Source organism: Pempheris klunzingeri, chromosome 1, assembly GCF_042242105.1.
Source record: "Pempheris klunzingeri isolate RE-2024b chromosome 1, fPemKlu1.hap1, whole genome shotgun sequence".
Lineage (NCBI taxonomy): Eukaryota > Metazoa > Chordata > Actinopteri > Acropomatiformes > Pempheridae > Pempheris > Pempheris klunzingeri.
Window position 1 is genome coordinate 18,281,934 of NC_092012.1, and position 13,655 is coordinate 18,295,588.

General features: G+C 44.3%; 1 protein-coding gene across 1 annotated transcript; it reads left to right on the forward strand.

Moving 5' to 3' along the window:
• The first annotated feature begins 1,608 nt into the window (after nt 1-1,608).
• Nucleotides 1,609-12,583, forward strand: pax6b (paired box 6b). Its single transcript, XM_070850856.1, has 10 exons — nt 1,609-1,652; nt 5,107-5,237; nt 5,685-5,900; nt 6,266-6,431; nt 9,687-9,845; nt 10,095-10,177; nt 10,278-10,428; nt 10,986-11,098; nt 11,395-11,536; nt 12,283-12,583. Exons 1-10 carry the CDS (start codon nt 1,640-1,642, stop codon nt 12,366-12,368), a joined length of 1,260 nt encoding a protein of 419 aa, XP_070706957.1. The 5' UTR covers nt 1,609-1,639; the 3' UTR covers nt 12,369-12,583.
• Nucleotides 12,584-13,655: the final 1,072 nt, after the last annotated feature.

Consider the following 13,655-nt stretch of genomic DNA (forward strand, 5'->3'; position numbering starts at 1 on the left):
GGTAATTTTAGGTTATGCTAAACAGGCTAAGCCGGCTATGTGGGCCAGTGTGATGGAATCTGAATGTGATTAATGCAGCCTATTTGTTAAACATGAGACAGAGCTACAGTCTAAAAGCAATGGCGGCCCTGCGCGCATCTCCCAGCCCAGCCTCGGCCTGCACACAGCCTGTTAGACGTCGGTCTTGGGGCCATTTTGCTCCGCACACAACACAACTTTGCATGGAGGGAGAAAACGAAAAACTTGAGACTTCTCCCTCCCTGGCCCCCTTTTTATCTGTCCTCCCCCCCCCCCCTCTCAGTCAATAGCTTCTTTAATGCATTTGTCTTTTCCAATTGAGCGCCCTACTGCGCTGTTGTGTCTTTCAACCCACTTTACAACCCGCACCAGCAGCACAAAATAACCACCAAATATTTAGATGAAGAAATTACTTTTTTTTTTTTTTTTTTTTACATTTTTCCCCCTATAAAAGCGGGCCAAACAAAACCCACATTCACTCACTAGCTGCACCGGGGTCACGGTCGTGTGTGTGTGTGTGAGAGTGAGTGAGTGAGAGAGAGAGAGAGAGAGAGAGAGAGAGAGAGGGTGTGTGTGAATGGTCCCGGAGGGGGTGGATGCATGCCTCCGGCTCTTTGTATTAATCTGAACTTGTTGGTGTGTTTAGTGGGGAAGCTGTGTGTTTCTAGTCGCGGAGGCCGAGTTTGCGCCCCGGGTTTGAGGTATACGGAGGCAGAAAAGGGGGTGCATTGTTGGAGTCCAGCGGGCTTTGTACACCAGCTTTGTACCCCCTCCTGGTCTGGACTTTTGCAGAGCAGTGAGGCGAGGTAGACAACGTGTGTCACTGTACAGTTTCCACCGTAGACTCCACAAGAGGAGGGATCCCAAGTTAGAAAGAAAGAAAGAAAGAAAAAAAAAAAAAATCCAGCAGCGTCTTGCTGAGAAGATGAGGGCTGATTGCTGCATATGAACCAAAAAGCCTTGAAAGAAATAGTGCTGGAAAAGACTTAAAGGCCCAACACACGGCTAGGCTGTTTGTTTGAATCCACTTTGACAAGCGCTCTCGGAAACAGGCCTGTAACAGAGATGTTAACATAATCTTGTCCAGCGTCGATTTTTCTTTTTTTTTTTTTTTTTTTTGGATTTATTTGCTCGGCGGCAGCATCGAGGTTAATAGTAAATGTAGGGCACAAATACATATACAGCAGCTTTAAGTACACCAGTATAGCTGTGGCTGTGCTAATGTGTTGTTTTGCTTTGTCCTATAGGGAGACATTAAGTAGTGAAAACGGCAGATGATTGACTAAATTGTTATAGAGTGGACAGTCAACTCTGTTTCCAGGCAAGTTTAATTAAAATACATACATACACTGAGGATGTGAAATTCATTATGCATCAATACTGTTTAAGCACAAGATCCGCAAACAAATTCAAATCGAACGATGAGATCAGAAACTTGATTTGTTTTTAAAAAAAAAAAAAAAAAAATTATAATAATTTGACAGTAAAAAAAAAAGAAAGAAAAAGTGAACCTATATGTGTGTACAGCAGGTTTATGGTGTGATGCTAACCCGCTTTGTTTTTCCCCCTGTGATGCTTAGAATACCACAACCAAGCCACGTGGGAGTCTGGCGTAGCCTCAATGATGCAGAACAGTAAGTTGTCTTTATACATTATTTTCTTTTGATTACAACCGCCAAGTTGTAATGTGCTTGCATGGAAGCAGCGCCCACTGACATTATGCACTGGTTGTTATAGCGCAATAACTTTAAGGACACTTTAAAGGAATAAAAAAAAAAAAAAAAGAAAAAGAAAAGGAAAGGAAAATGTACGTGTAGGCATAAATTTGCATGACTTTGAGGTGCAGGGGCGACATTTTCTCAGTTATTTGATGGCCGTTTCATTGCTGTTAATTTATTATTATTTTTTATTATATATATATATATATTTGCAATGATAGGTAGGCAAGTTATTATTGAACAAGTTAATCACACGTCGTCCTGCTCCAGAGAGGAAGAGAGACAGAGAGAGAGAGGGGGGGGGGATAGAGGGGGTTGGGTCGAGAGGGAGATTTTTGTTTCTGCTTGAGTTGGTATTAAATAATTGCACAGCCGTCTGCATTAGCGTTAGAGCTGGCTGCCAGGCTGCATACAAGATTAGCTGCGTGGAGAAGAGCCCTGCATGAAACATGAGGAATAGCAATAATGTCTTATGTATATTAGTCCATATTCTTCACGGACAGACAGAGCGAACTAGAAAAGAAAATGCTCATATTATAACCGCAGGCCTCACTGTTAGGGTGCAGGCTGAGCTCTCAGCTCAGGAGAAATATTAACAACCATACTGTCGTGGGTGCCAATCAAAAAAAAAAAAAAAAAACATGGTAGATGAAGTTGCTTATAGGCCTCCTGTGTGTTTTTTTTTTTTTTAAAGTGGCCCATGAGTTGAATATCTTGTCTAATTCCTGGTGTGTGTTGAAAACAAAAAAAGATAAACATGAAACATTTTCTCTCTTGCTGCTGGACAAGAGGTGTATGACATCTGTGATGAAGGTGTGTGGAATAATTTTATTATATTATTCTCCATATACCTCGATGACGTGTCTGTGCTGTAATCTGTGCGCTTTGGTGCGAATATATTTGAATCCAATACTGGACCACATGACAGTTGGATTATTTCATGTGTCGAGGTGTGGGGGTGGAGGGGGGGGGGGGAAGAAGAAGAAGAAGGAAAAAAAAAAAAAAAAACAACAACAACAAAAACCCAGAAGAAAACAATGAGAAAAGTTTCCCTGTGATGAAGCACAAAAATACTTTAGCAGGCTGGTGGCGTTAGTCTTATTATTCCCGCTTGCCAGTTGTCCATTACAGAGCTGATGGGGCCTTATCAGAGCTGTGTACAACACCCAGCGCTCCTGCTTTGCTGCGGATTGATGATAATGGGATGCTCCCCTGGCTTTGGCGTGTGATGTCTGGTGCGAATTGCAGAGGAGATATCATTGGGCCCGGCCCTTTGGGTTGTCTAAAGGTCGCGACGGCCTCGGTGGCTTTTGTGCTAATAACTCCTGGGTGTATATGGTGGGGAGCGTCCAAATTGACACCATATGTTTTCCTATTAGTCGACTTGCAATAGAATACAAGGCGCATAATCAGCGCCAGCGGGCGAGATCGACTCTGGGCACTTGAGGGAATTGTGCCATGATTAAGACTTAACCTTAGGAGGGTGTGATTTTTATGTGATGTCCTTATCTGACGGTTTTATCGATCCGGAGGATTTATATGGTAGTTATAAATCAGAGGTGATGGAGCAGCTCTGGAGAACCCGCAGAGCAGCGCTGCTTAACGCGGGTAGGCCAATTTCATCGTAAGAACTCTATTAATTCCGCTTAATCCTGGAATTACCAAAGAGCAGGAGGGATGATAATGGATTTACTATCAATCAGATCCACGCTGGAAGATTATTACACGTAGCGGCCAAAAGGGAAGTGCTGCTCGGTGGAACAGGTTCATTTTCACTCGTCTGCACACACAGGCCCTTTTGGTCATTTTCTCTAAAATAAAGTGTGCAGTTTAAGAGCAGAGTCCAGTGACATGTTTCAGAGCAAAGACGCCTACCGATTGCACACAACAGGACTGCAGTGGCTGTGAGCATTTGTTGTCAAATACAAACAAGGGGGGGGAAAAAAACTGCATGTCACTTTTAATATGTTAAGAATCCAGGCGCGCCCTCGTTTCTGTGGCCGCGCGTAGCCCCTGGCCACCTTAAAACGAAGTCTCCCTCGGAGGGTAAACGAGTAGCGTCCAATTTTGTCTGAGTGATATCCAAATGCAGACAGAAAGGGTCGTTTTATCATGCTACTATTTGTCGTGACGATGCGATTTTCAAAAGCAGAGCGGTGTCATAAAGTGACATGCCTGCCACAAGTGCTCCAACTGATCTTTTCAATTAGCCTCCCATGCATGATCCGAGGCGACTTCCGCCTATTTCCAGAAATTAAGCTCAAACTTGACGTGCAGCTAGCTTTATTTTAAAGACAAATGTCAGGCAGGCTCATCATATTTTCCCCCTCTTCTATATTTGGAGCTTATTTATTGCTAAGGAGCCTCTGCTCCCGGAGTCAATGTACCGGGCGGCAGCGCAGGGGAAGGGAGCGGAGACACAGAGAGCAGCTCAGGCACTCCGGGGAGTCAGCTCTCCCATTTGGCTTCAGGTTTGCGAGCTTATTCTGCGCTTTACAGAGATGCCATTGAACAATTTAAAAGATAATTTCCAATTGTCAATTTTTAAAGACAATAACCAGTCGTATCGTTTGCTACTTTGGAGCTGGTATCCCCAAGTGGAGCCTTTCTTACCGGCGCGTAATTCTTGTGTGTTTTTTGGAGGACGACCGCAGGAAGGAGCTGCCGATTTAACGCCGCTTTCCCCCCCCCACCCACCCCCTCCTCCACAAAAAAAAAAAAAAAAAAGCGATGCCTTTTGAATGAAAGCTAATTTAAACACGGTTTTTCTGTGGTGGTCGCTGCTGCTGGTTGTTGTTCTGAGGGTAGCTGGTGAGTGAGAGGCGCAGGTCTTGGCGATGCGCAGCTGTACAGGAGGGGATGGATTACGGTGCGAATGTTTTAATACTGAAGTTTGCCGGTTTGATTAAAGGTTGGTGAGTTGAGTTTTCCTCCGGGCGAGAGAGCGACTATATGTGTTCATTGTATTATTACAAATAACACATTGAGATGTTTTGGTTTAGTTTATGTGAGGCTGTTGTCTTATAATCCATGTCCTGCATGTGCTACTGAATATAACTGCGCAGTGTTTGTCTTCAGAGGGGAATGTGCCGAGCGGTGGAACACTTCCTTAAAACTATTATTTTATCAGTGCACTTGGATTTAGCAACTTTTTTTTTAAAATTTTTTATTTTTTTATATGACAATTATATTTAATTTTTCTGGACTGCAATAAACCTTCTGTACTTACTGTCTTCACGTTTCATCTCTACCTCCTGAGCGCTCCTGCCATTCTCCTCACCATTCAGTGAAAACCATTTGCTAGAACTCATGTGTTTCCCTTGGAGTTGAAATGCGCCGCGATGACTCCGATGCTTTTGTCTCCATGTAGGTCACAGTGGCGTAAACCAGCTCGGTGGTGTGTTTGTTAATGGTAGACCGCTGCCGGATTCCACCAGGCAGAAAATAGTTGAACTTGCTCACAGTGGCGCTCGACCCTGCGACATCTCCAGGATACTGCAGGTGACAATCACACTCACTTTATTATTTTTTTAAAAAGCTGAAAACAGCTTTATACAGACTCTGTTTTCAGTGGATGCGAATAAAATCTGTTAGCACAAGTATGAACGACATGGCGGTATGATTTTCACATTCAATCCAAGTTTCCTGTTGCCTGGAAGTTGATTGTTTTTAAGTCAATAAAATGACTATTTGCTACTTGCTTCATTAAATGTAATAAGGTCGGCAAAAACAAGTAATAATAAGCAATTTGCTTGCTCTTATAAAGACTAAATCTATTGTAAGAAATGCCTAATACACCATTCAAGGCATATTTTTTGTGTTTATAGACCCATGATGAAGTCCAAGTGCTGGACAGTGAAAAGGTGATAATTATTTGACGTAATCTTAGAAATTCCATTAATAGTCGTAAATAATGTATGTGAATTGTGTCTTTTGTTTTCTATCCAGGTGTCCAACGGCTGTGTGAGCAAGATCCTGGGCAGGTATTATGAAACTGGCTCCATAAGACCGAGAGCAATAGGCGGCAGCAAGCCCAGGGTCGCAACTCCAGAGGTGGTGGCGAAAATCGCGCAGTACAAGCGGGAGTGTCCGTCTATTTTCGCGTGGGAGATCCGTGACAGACTTCTGTCGGAGGGGATCTGCACCAACGACAATATACCCAGTGTAAGTGTATTGACTGTAACTTGTGTGCATGATTTAATTTGCCCCATGGAATGACTTTTTTCTCATGCAGCGGAGGAAAAGGAGATGGGCAACCAACCATTCAGTCTTATTAAATACAGAGAGCGGGGCGCGCATCACTGCATGTGTGATCACCCAAACATGCAGTCAGATAGAAGGAGCTGGCTGTCCGTTTGTGCGCTTTGCAGGAACACCTTCCTGCACAGATTTATTATTACAAGGTGTGTGTGCGTGTGTGTGTGCGTGTGCGTGTCACTGCACACCCACATCCTCGCGTAGCAGCGCACCGGCACGGCGCTCCATCTAATCCTAATCCTCACTTTCATCATATGTAATTTGTCATTCAGGTGTCATCGATAAACAGAGTCCTCCGCAACCTGGCTAGTGAAAAGCAACAGATGGGCGCAGATGGCATGTATGACAAGCTGAGAATGCTCAACGGTCAGACAGGAACTTGGGGGACCCGGCCCGGCTGGTACCCCGGAACATCAGTGCCAGGGCAGCCCAACCAAGGTGAGCCTCATTATCACACAGTGGCAATAAAGACACCTTGACACATGCGCGGTTGTATGAAAGAAGGATGCGGCTGAAGGTCTGACTCTGTGGCTCCTCACGCTCGGTAACATTTACGCGCAGCCACAGAGTGAACGCGCCTCTGCTGGACGCGTCAGGATCACTGTGAACTCCGCAGAGGTCACCATAAATTGTCATGTTTGAATATGAATAGTTTTACAGCTTGCTATTCCAGTGGTTCCGGTTTGCAGGGAAGGTATTGTGCTGGCATGCTTTGATGGCCTGAACAAGACCCCCAATTAAGACTAGTCGATTAGAGGAAGCCATGGGCCATGCATGCAGTCTGAATGCCTCCACTGTCCCAGACATGGATGTGCGTGACAGCGGCTTGTCCTTTCAGCAGAGGTGTCCATCCAACAGCCTGCGTTTTCCTCCCCTCCCGATGGGGAGGCAGGGCCGGGGAGCTGTGTGCGGGGATACTAGTACAAAGGAATGTTTTCCTTCACACGCAATGATTGGTTATGGGAACGGTCCGCACTACGTGTAATTGCTCATTAGAGAGGGCTTTGTCTCTCATTATGGCAACATGCAGGAGTGTGGAGATGCTCAGGCTGCTGTGGAAATATTCCACTTCAGAGGGTTTTCCTGACGGCCTGCTGCAAGGCCACAGGCTGAGCAGACTCTCCTCCAAGGAGCACCGCTTCTTAAATATTCACCTATTGGACGAGTGTTGGGGGTGAAGCGCTGCTGCTGCTTTCTATGCATCAGAATAGGGAGAGGGTGGGGAGGGTGGGGAGGGGGGGGGGGTGTAAGTGCTGGAATTCAGTCGTAGCAAATAATAATTTGCATTTGTTTGATTTGGGCACGTGGGGCTGTTATCAACAAGCAGTAAAGCGGAAACGATCATATTAACAGCCAAAATGATTCACTTCATTTTGGAATCACTTATTATTATTATTATTGTTATTGTTATTATTAGTATTATTATTGTTATTTTACACAACAGTAAAACTGACCTCATTTAGTTGTACTGTGCTTGCAGTGGGTACAGCCTGTCATACCACATTACATGAATTAGTATTGATTCCAAATACAGCAAATATTTAGGCCAAGACATGATTATTATAGGCTCTTATATTTTTATTATAATAGTTAAAAAAAATAAATAAATAATAATAATTTCTTTGGTCACTGTGGTTTAATTCAGGTATTTCTCTAAAGCTTTGGTCTCGGGGGAACGAAAATATGTTTTCCATCCGACAGCCGACTAAGCAGATATAATGGCTACATGGAGAGTGACAGGCCCCCCAAAAGAAGACAACTCTATCCAAAGAGGAACGAATAAAACTCCTCACCGATTCCGTCTTTTATCTCTTTCTCTGTCGCTGGCTATATGGCTCTAAATCCGTCTATAGGATTTAGTCTCTCACTCTCTCTTTCAGTTCTAAGCGGTTTCTCAAGAGTGTTTTGATCCGGTCTCAGCAGCTGAAAGGTACCGCAATTGGTTCGGTATCTCTCTTTTTTTTTTTTTTTTTTTTTTTTGCTGCTTTTCCGCCTCACTGGCTGAGACATCGTGATACTAAAGAATGAGTTTATTTCCCAGCGCTTTTATAAAGAAAACAAATCCCATCCTAGCGTCAGTGGGTCTGGCAGACGGATAATAGCTGCACATTCACTCCTTTTTATGGATTATCCAGAGCGAAGAAACAAATAGCGTGGATACAAACTATTGGCCTATAGAAGGACACTTTTGTCTGTTTTGCAGCAAGGGAAATTGTCGCATCAGGTTTCCTCCAGTGAACCAAGACTTTCACATTTAGAAACACTAAATATGTTTTCAGGCCCACAGAAAGGCGCGTTAAATTCCCTTGCAGCAGAAAAATGCAACTTGCTTGAATTCACACGAGGGAATTTCTCACCGCCGGGGCCACCAGCTTCGGCCCGTTTTGCACGTTCAAAACTTCATTTCTGGGTGTGCATGGGTACTTTTCAGAGGCCGCACGAGCTCAGTGCACCTGCTACAGACAGACCTCCTCCTGTCCTTGAGGCAAAGGCGCTGCTCGCTAAAACTGTGCCAATCCGGGTACAGACAGAAACTCAAATCTGCATACAAAAAAAAAAAAATAAAGAAAAAAAGCTGAAATGCGCCTTTTACGGGTTGAACCCACGGCTCCAGACAGACATCAGCGAGATTATTACATAAAGCACCCTCTATCAACGCACCCCCCGCTTAATTTCGCATTAACTTCTCGGTGTGATAATGATGTCCAACAACAAGACAGACATTAGTCGATAAGCCTCGCCCTGCAACTGAAGGGGCAGTGAATAGATTGGCCTTATTTTGGTTGTTCAGGGGGTTGCATGCTCTCTCCTCACTCATTTGTTTCCAATTGAAGACAGAAATCCTGACTGGCGTGTAGCTGGCCGGGGGACGTGATTAATGATGGTAGTGGATAAGGGTTAACACACTGGACTCAAAGCTCTGTTGACTGGGATCCTCGTGCGCACAATGCCAAAGTACTATAGCCTGTGCGCCTCCAGAGAGAGAGGATCCTTTTGTCATCTCCTCCAAAGGCCCCCCTCCCATATATTACACCCACCGAGGGCTCACTGCTCGTCCCTGCCTGTGTCCATAGTTTAATGGTTTCCCTTACTCCTGAAGGCATTGTATCATTCTGAAAAGCGTCTTCTCCTATTCAAAAGTTGGTGGTCACCTCAATGGCTATACCAACGCCCATATGGGAACGACCATTGAGGCATTGCTGTGCCCTAAAAAAAAAAAAAAAAAAAAAAGGGGGCTAGAGAGTTTGGGGTTTTAATACATTTCATAGGGCCTGAAAAGAGGCTCGCCACATCTTGTCACATTTCTCTTAACCTTTTGAGAACACACGCCATTGTTGGGAAGCGATAAGTACGCGGAGCCTTCCCCTCACCACCGTGTTTTTCCCACAATATTTTATAAACACTTTAACCGCTAAAGCCTTTTTCATATTGTCCCCTTTTCACTCTGTCTGTAATCTGGCAACATTGGGAAGAAAAGTGCAATCATTCCTCCGATTCTGAATTAAATCAGCCATGATAGGGGCTTTAATTAATGATGTGGCATCGCGGTCTGTACAATTAGCTGTGGGCTGATACAACAGCAGACCCGAGAATTAATTATTCAATTAGCTTAATTGAATGTATATTTCCATTATATGCTTATTCCTCTCTCTCTCTCCCCCCCCCCACCCCTTCTTCTTCTTCCTTTTGCAGATGGCTGCCAGCAACAAGACGGTGCAGGAGAAAACACAAACTCCATCAGCTCGAACGGGGAAGATTCAGAGGAGACACAGATGCGCCTGCAGCTCAAGAGGAAACTACAGAGAAACCGCACGTCCTTCACACAGGAGCAGATTGAAGCACTGGAAAAAGGTCCAGCATCCACTGACCCAGTTATATCCGCCATGTTTCATCGTTAACTTCTTCCAAAATGTTGTCCTTAAACACACCATCCTGATAATCTCAGCTGGATTCAAACAGAAAAGAGACTAAATGGTTTATTGTAATAAAGGAATAATATCTGTCAGCCATGGCACACGCTTGTTTAAACTGTTTTGTGCGTCTTCCTCCGTGTGTTACTGATTTACTCACACTTTCCTTGTGCGTTTTCTTGCGTTACAGAATTTGAAAGAACTCATTATCCAGATGTTTTTGCGCGAGAGAGACTAGCAGCGAAAATCGACCTGCCCGAAGCAAGAATACAGGTGAGTGCTCCCAACTTTTCACACCACATGGCTGAAAGTTGTTTTTTTTCTAAAAAAAGAAAAAGCCTGTGGGAGAACTAACAAGAAGCTTTCGGTGCAGGTATGGTTCTCAAACAGAAGAGCGAAGTGGAGGCGAGAGGAGAAGCTGCGGAACCAGCGCCGGCAGGCCAACAACTCCTCCAGTCACATTCCCATCAGCAGCAGCTTTAGCACCAGCGTCTACCAGGCCATCCCGCAGCCCACCACACCGGGTAGGTCCACCACACAGGAACACCCCCCCCCCTCCCCAGAGCAATAACAAAATGGGATATTAAAGTAGAACTCGTCAGCTGTTGTGTTGCACAAATGCCGCAGCGCCACATTACATAATTACTGTAATAGCGTAAGTAAGAACACATCCAAGTGTCCGCGGGTTCAAGGCGGAGAGGATCCATGTGAGATATTAGTTGATGTTATTATGTGACGGCCTACGGATTCATGTAAAAAGGGGGAAGAGGCCTCGGTGGCTGTGCGCTCTAGTTCACACGAAGAAGCACCGGTGGTTTCCTTTTGATGGATGATTGAGCAAAACTTCTCAGCTGACTCTGTGCGTAATTACCGAATCAGGCAGGAGGGCGCACCGGCAGAGCCGAGGCTCATGCTCACAAGTCAATCACCTGAGACACACACTGCTCGGTATCTGTCCGGGCCCATCAGCCTGGCAAATAAGGCGTCACCCCACGCACGCACTGCTTCACGCTAATGAGACGGCCTCTCGCGCCGGAGGACCGCGTGCCACTTTTAACCACGTTTTCATTTTCATTCACAGTGTCTTTCACCTCGGGGTCTATGCTGGGCAGACCTGACTCTGCACTCACAAACACCTACAGTGCGCTGCCCCCCATGCCCAGCTTCACCATGGCAAACAATCTACCTATGCAAGTAAGTAGCTCAGCAGCCAGTAATGTTTAAAGAGGCACTTTTGATGTAATATTTTGCCATGACTGATGTGATTGTAAGAGTGGAATCAAACGCACCATGAGTAATTTTTTTTTGAAGTGTGTTTCCTGGCCAAACAAAAGGCAAAAAAAAAGAAAAAAAAAAACTTGAAACTTGAACTTGAAAATTTGAATTAAAGGATGGCTTCTAAATAAAAATGACATCAAGACAAAATCTTTCTCTGAGAGCTTCCAGTTCTGGTTGGCTAAGCTAATGTAACATTCTCTCCCCATCTATAGCCCAGCCAGACCTCCTCTTATTCCTGCATGCTGCCTACCAGTCCGCCTGTGAACGGGCGGAGCTACGACACATACACGCCCCCTCATATGCAGGCACATATGAACAGCCAATCAATGACCACTTCTGGTACCACCTCAACAGGTAGGCAGAAAGTTCATTGTTTACCAACATGCTCGGGAGGTTAATCCTGACAAACAGTGCATTCTTTGAAACATCTGCCACCTTTCCTGTAATTTGGGGGTACTACATAGCCATCTTTGACCCATGATCTGTTTCTACGCCTCTCCTTTTCCTTTTCCGCCTTTTTTATTTTCTATTTTAATTTTTCTCCATGGTTTAAATGTTGGCCGATCAGCATCTCTACATTCCATATCATTTTCCCTCTGCAGCTGCATGAACGAAACTCATTTCATCGCCGCCCTACGCCATCATGTCAATCCCACTACTCCAGCCCATAGTTTAGTTCCACCCCATTAGGGTGCTGTTACTGAGAGCCATATATACTGGTTATAGTCATGAAGAGTTAATCATGCATAACCACATTTCCTCTGTGCTAAATTGCTAATTAATTTGATTCATTTGCTGTTGTACTCGCCCTGTTTAAATGCCATTGCCAAAGCCTCAATTTATCGAGCTCGCGAGCCTTTTACTGTGCAACCATGTGCAGAGCATTGTGACTCATTGCGGCTCCACTGCTCGTCTACCTATTTGCAAGTGTTTAGAGCACGTCGCTCTGTGCTATAAGGCTAACTGGTGGTAGCTGTCACCCGACCTGTGCATGGTGCATCCACTCATCTAATTTAAAATGTTGACATGTGGGGCTTTTTTTTTTTTTTTTCATTCTTTCTTTTAAACATACTGACGTCTTCCTGTTCTTGTCTCTGCAGGACTCATCTCTCCTGGAGTGTCTGTCCCTGTCCAAGTCCCAGGGAGCGAGCCTGACATGTCTCAGTACTGGTCAAGACTACAGTAGAGAGAAGAGCTACTTCACCCTGTAACCACCCACTCCACCATCGCCCTCCGGCAGTGCTCCTCACACATACACGGCACAGGAGAGTAGAGAAGGCGAGAGAGGGTTGAGAAGAGGCAAAGGACGGGAAGAGGAGAGGAAGAAAGAAAGAAAAGAGAGACTCTGGGAGAGCCTTGGGACGTCTGGGCTTTGTTTTTCCAGTGGGACTGTGTGCTGTTCTGTAGCTCTAGGCACATTCAAAAGGAGGACTTGGAAGAGAGAACAACTGTGGAGAGACCGAAAAAAAAAAAAATGGACCTCTGTAAAGTGCCCGGTGTTAAATTTTTATGGAACAAAAACTTATCTGTTTTTTTTTTTTTTTTTTCTATTTCCAACTTCAGTCATTGTTTCCTTTTTTCTCTGGTGTGTTAGTAAATGGCCATTTGTATGTTAATATGAAAAACCAAGATCAAGTACTGATAGATGGACTGCTAGAAAACCATGTTGGTCTTGCGTTTTGTTTGAGAGAGGTGAACCTGAGAGATTCTGCCATGACTATCTTTTAATCTGCTTATATCGAGACTTTCTACCAGCCTTTGCATGGTCTCTGGACGCTGTTGCATATCATTAAAGACGAAAAGCTGGAGGGAAGACTCTTACTGTGTCGAGAAAAAAAAAACAAAAAAACAAACTATTTATTGGTCTTACCTCCTACGAATGGATATTTAGCAGAGGAAACTCAAACTCGATCCACCCACTGAGGCTGTGGTCTCGACTCCTCTGACACGGGCCTGCGTTTGCTGACGTATTAAACACGGATCACTATCAACGGCTCAAAGTGTGCAAAGACGGCGCGACGTGCGACACAACTTGGACCTCTTGCTTCGGTGGTTGGATTGATTCTAGATTACCACCAAGAACATTAAATGTGGAAAACAGGTGTAAAAGAAAACCTGTAGTCTGTAAATGGTAGACTGCGTCTTTGATATAATCCAGTTTGTTTATGTCAAAATGTAAAGTACTTGTCTTCCCTAGAAATCTTCCAGAAAGATTTCTCCAATAAAAGTTGATTTCATTTATATCCCTGAGAATATTCTATAAATGTTCCATGCATCATAAAATACATTTCTTTAGGGTCAGGTACAATTTGTCTCTTAGGTATAGTTGTATTATAGTGTCCTATGGTCAAAAAAAAAATTTGTGCAACTAGAAATATTTAATTCCTATAATTATGATTAAACATTGCTTGACAGAGTTTTAAACTTAAGTGTTTGGCAGTTGTTTACAAGTACATATCAGATTTAATCATTG

Bases quoted from the DNA above. Each gene is read 5' to 3' on its own strand.
- pax6b (XM_070850856.1), top strand. The intron at 6,432-9,686 runs GTGAGCCTCATT...TTCCTTTTGCAG, and splicing joins GCCAGGGCAGCCCAACCAAG to ATGGCTGCCAGCAACAAGAC. The intron at 11,099-11,394 runs GTAAGTAGCTCA...CCCCATCTATAG, and splicing joins CAAACAATCTACCTATGCAA to CCCAGCCAGACCTCCTCTTA.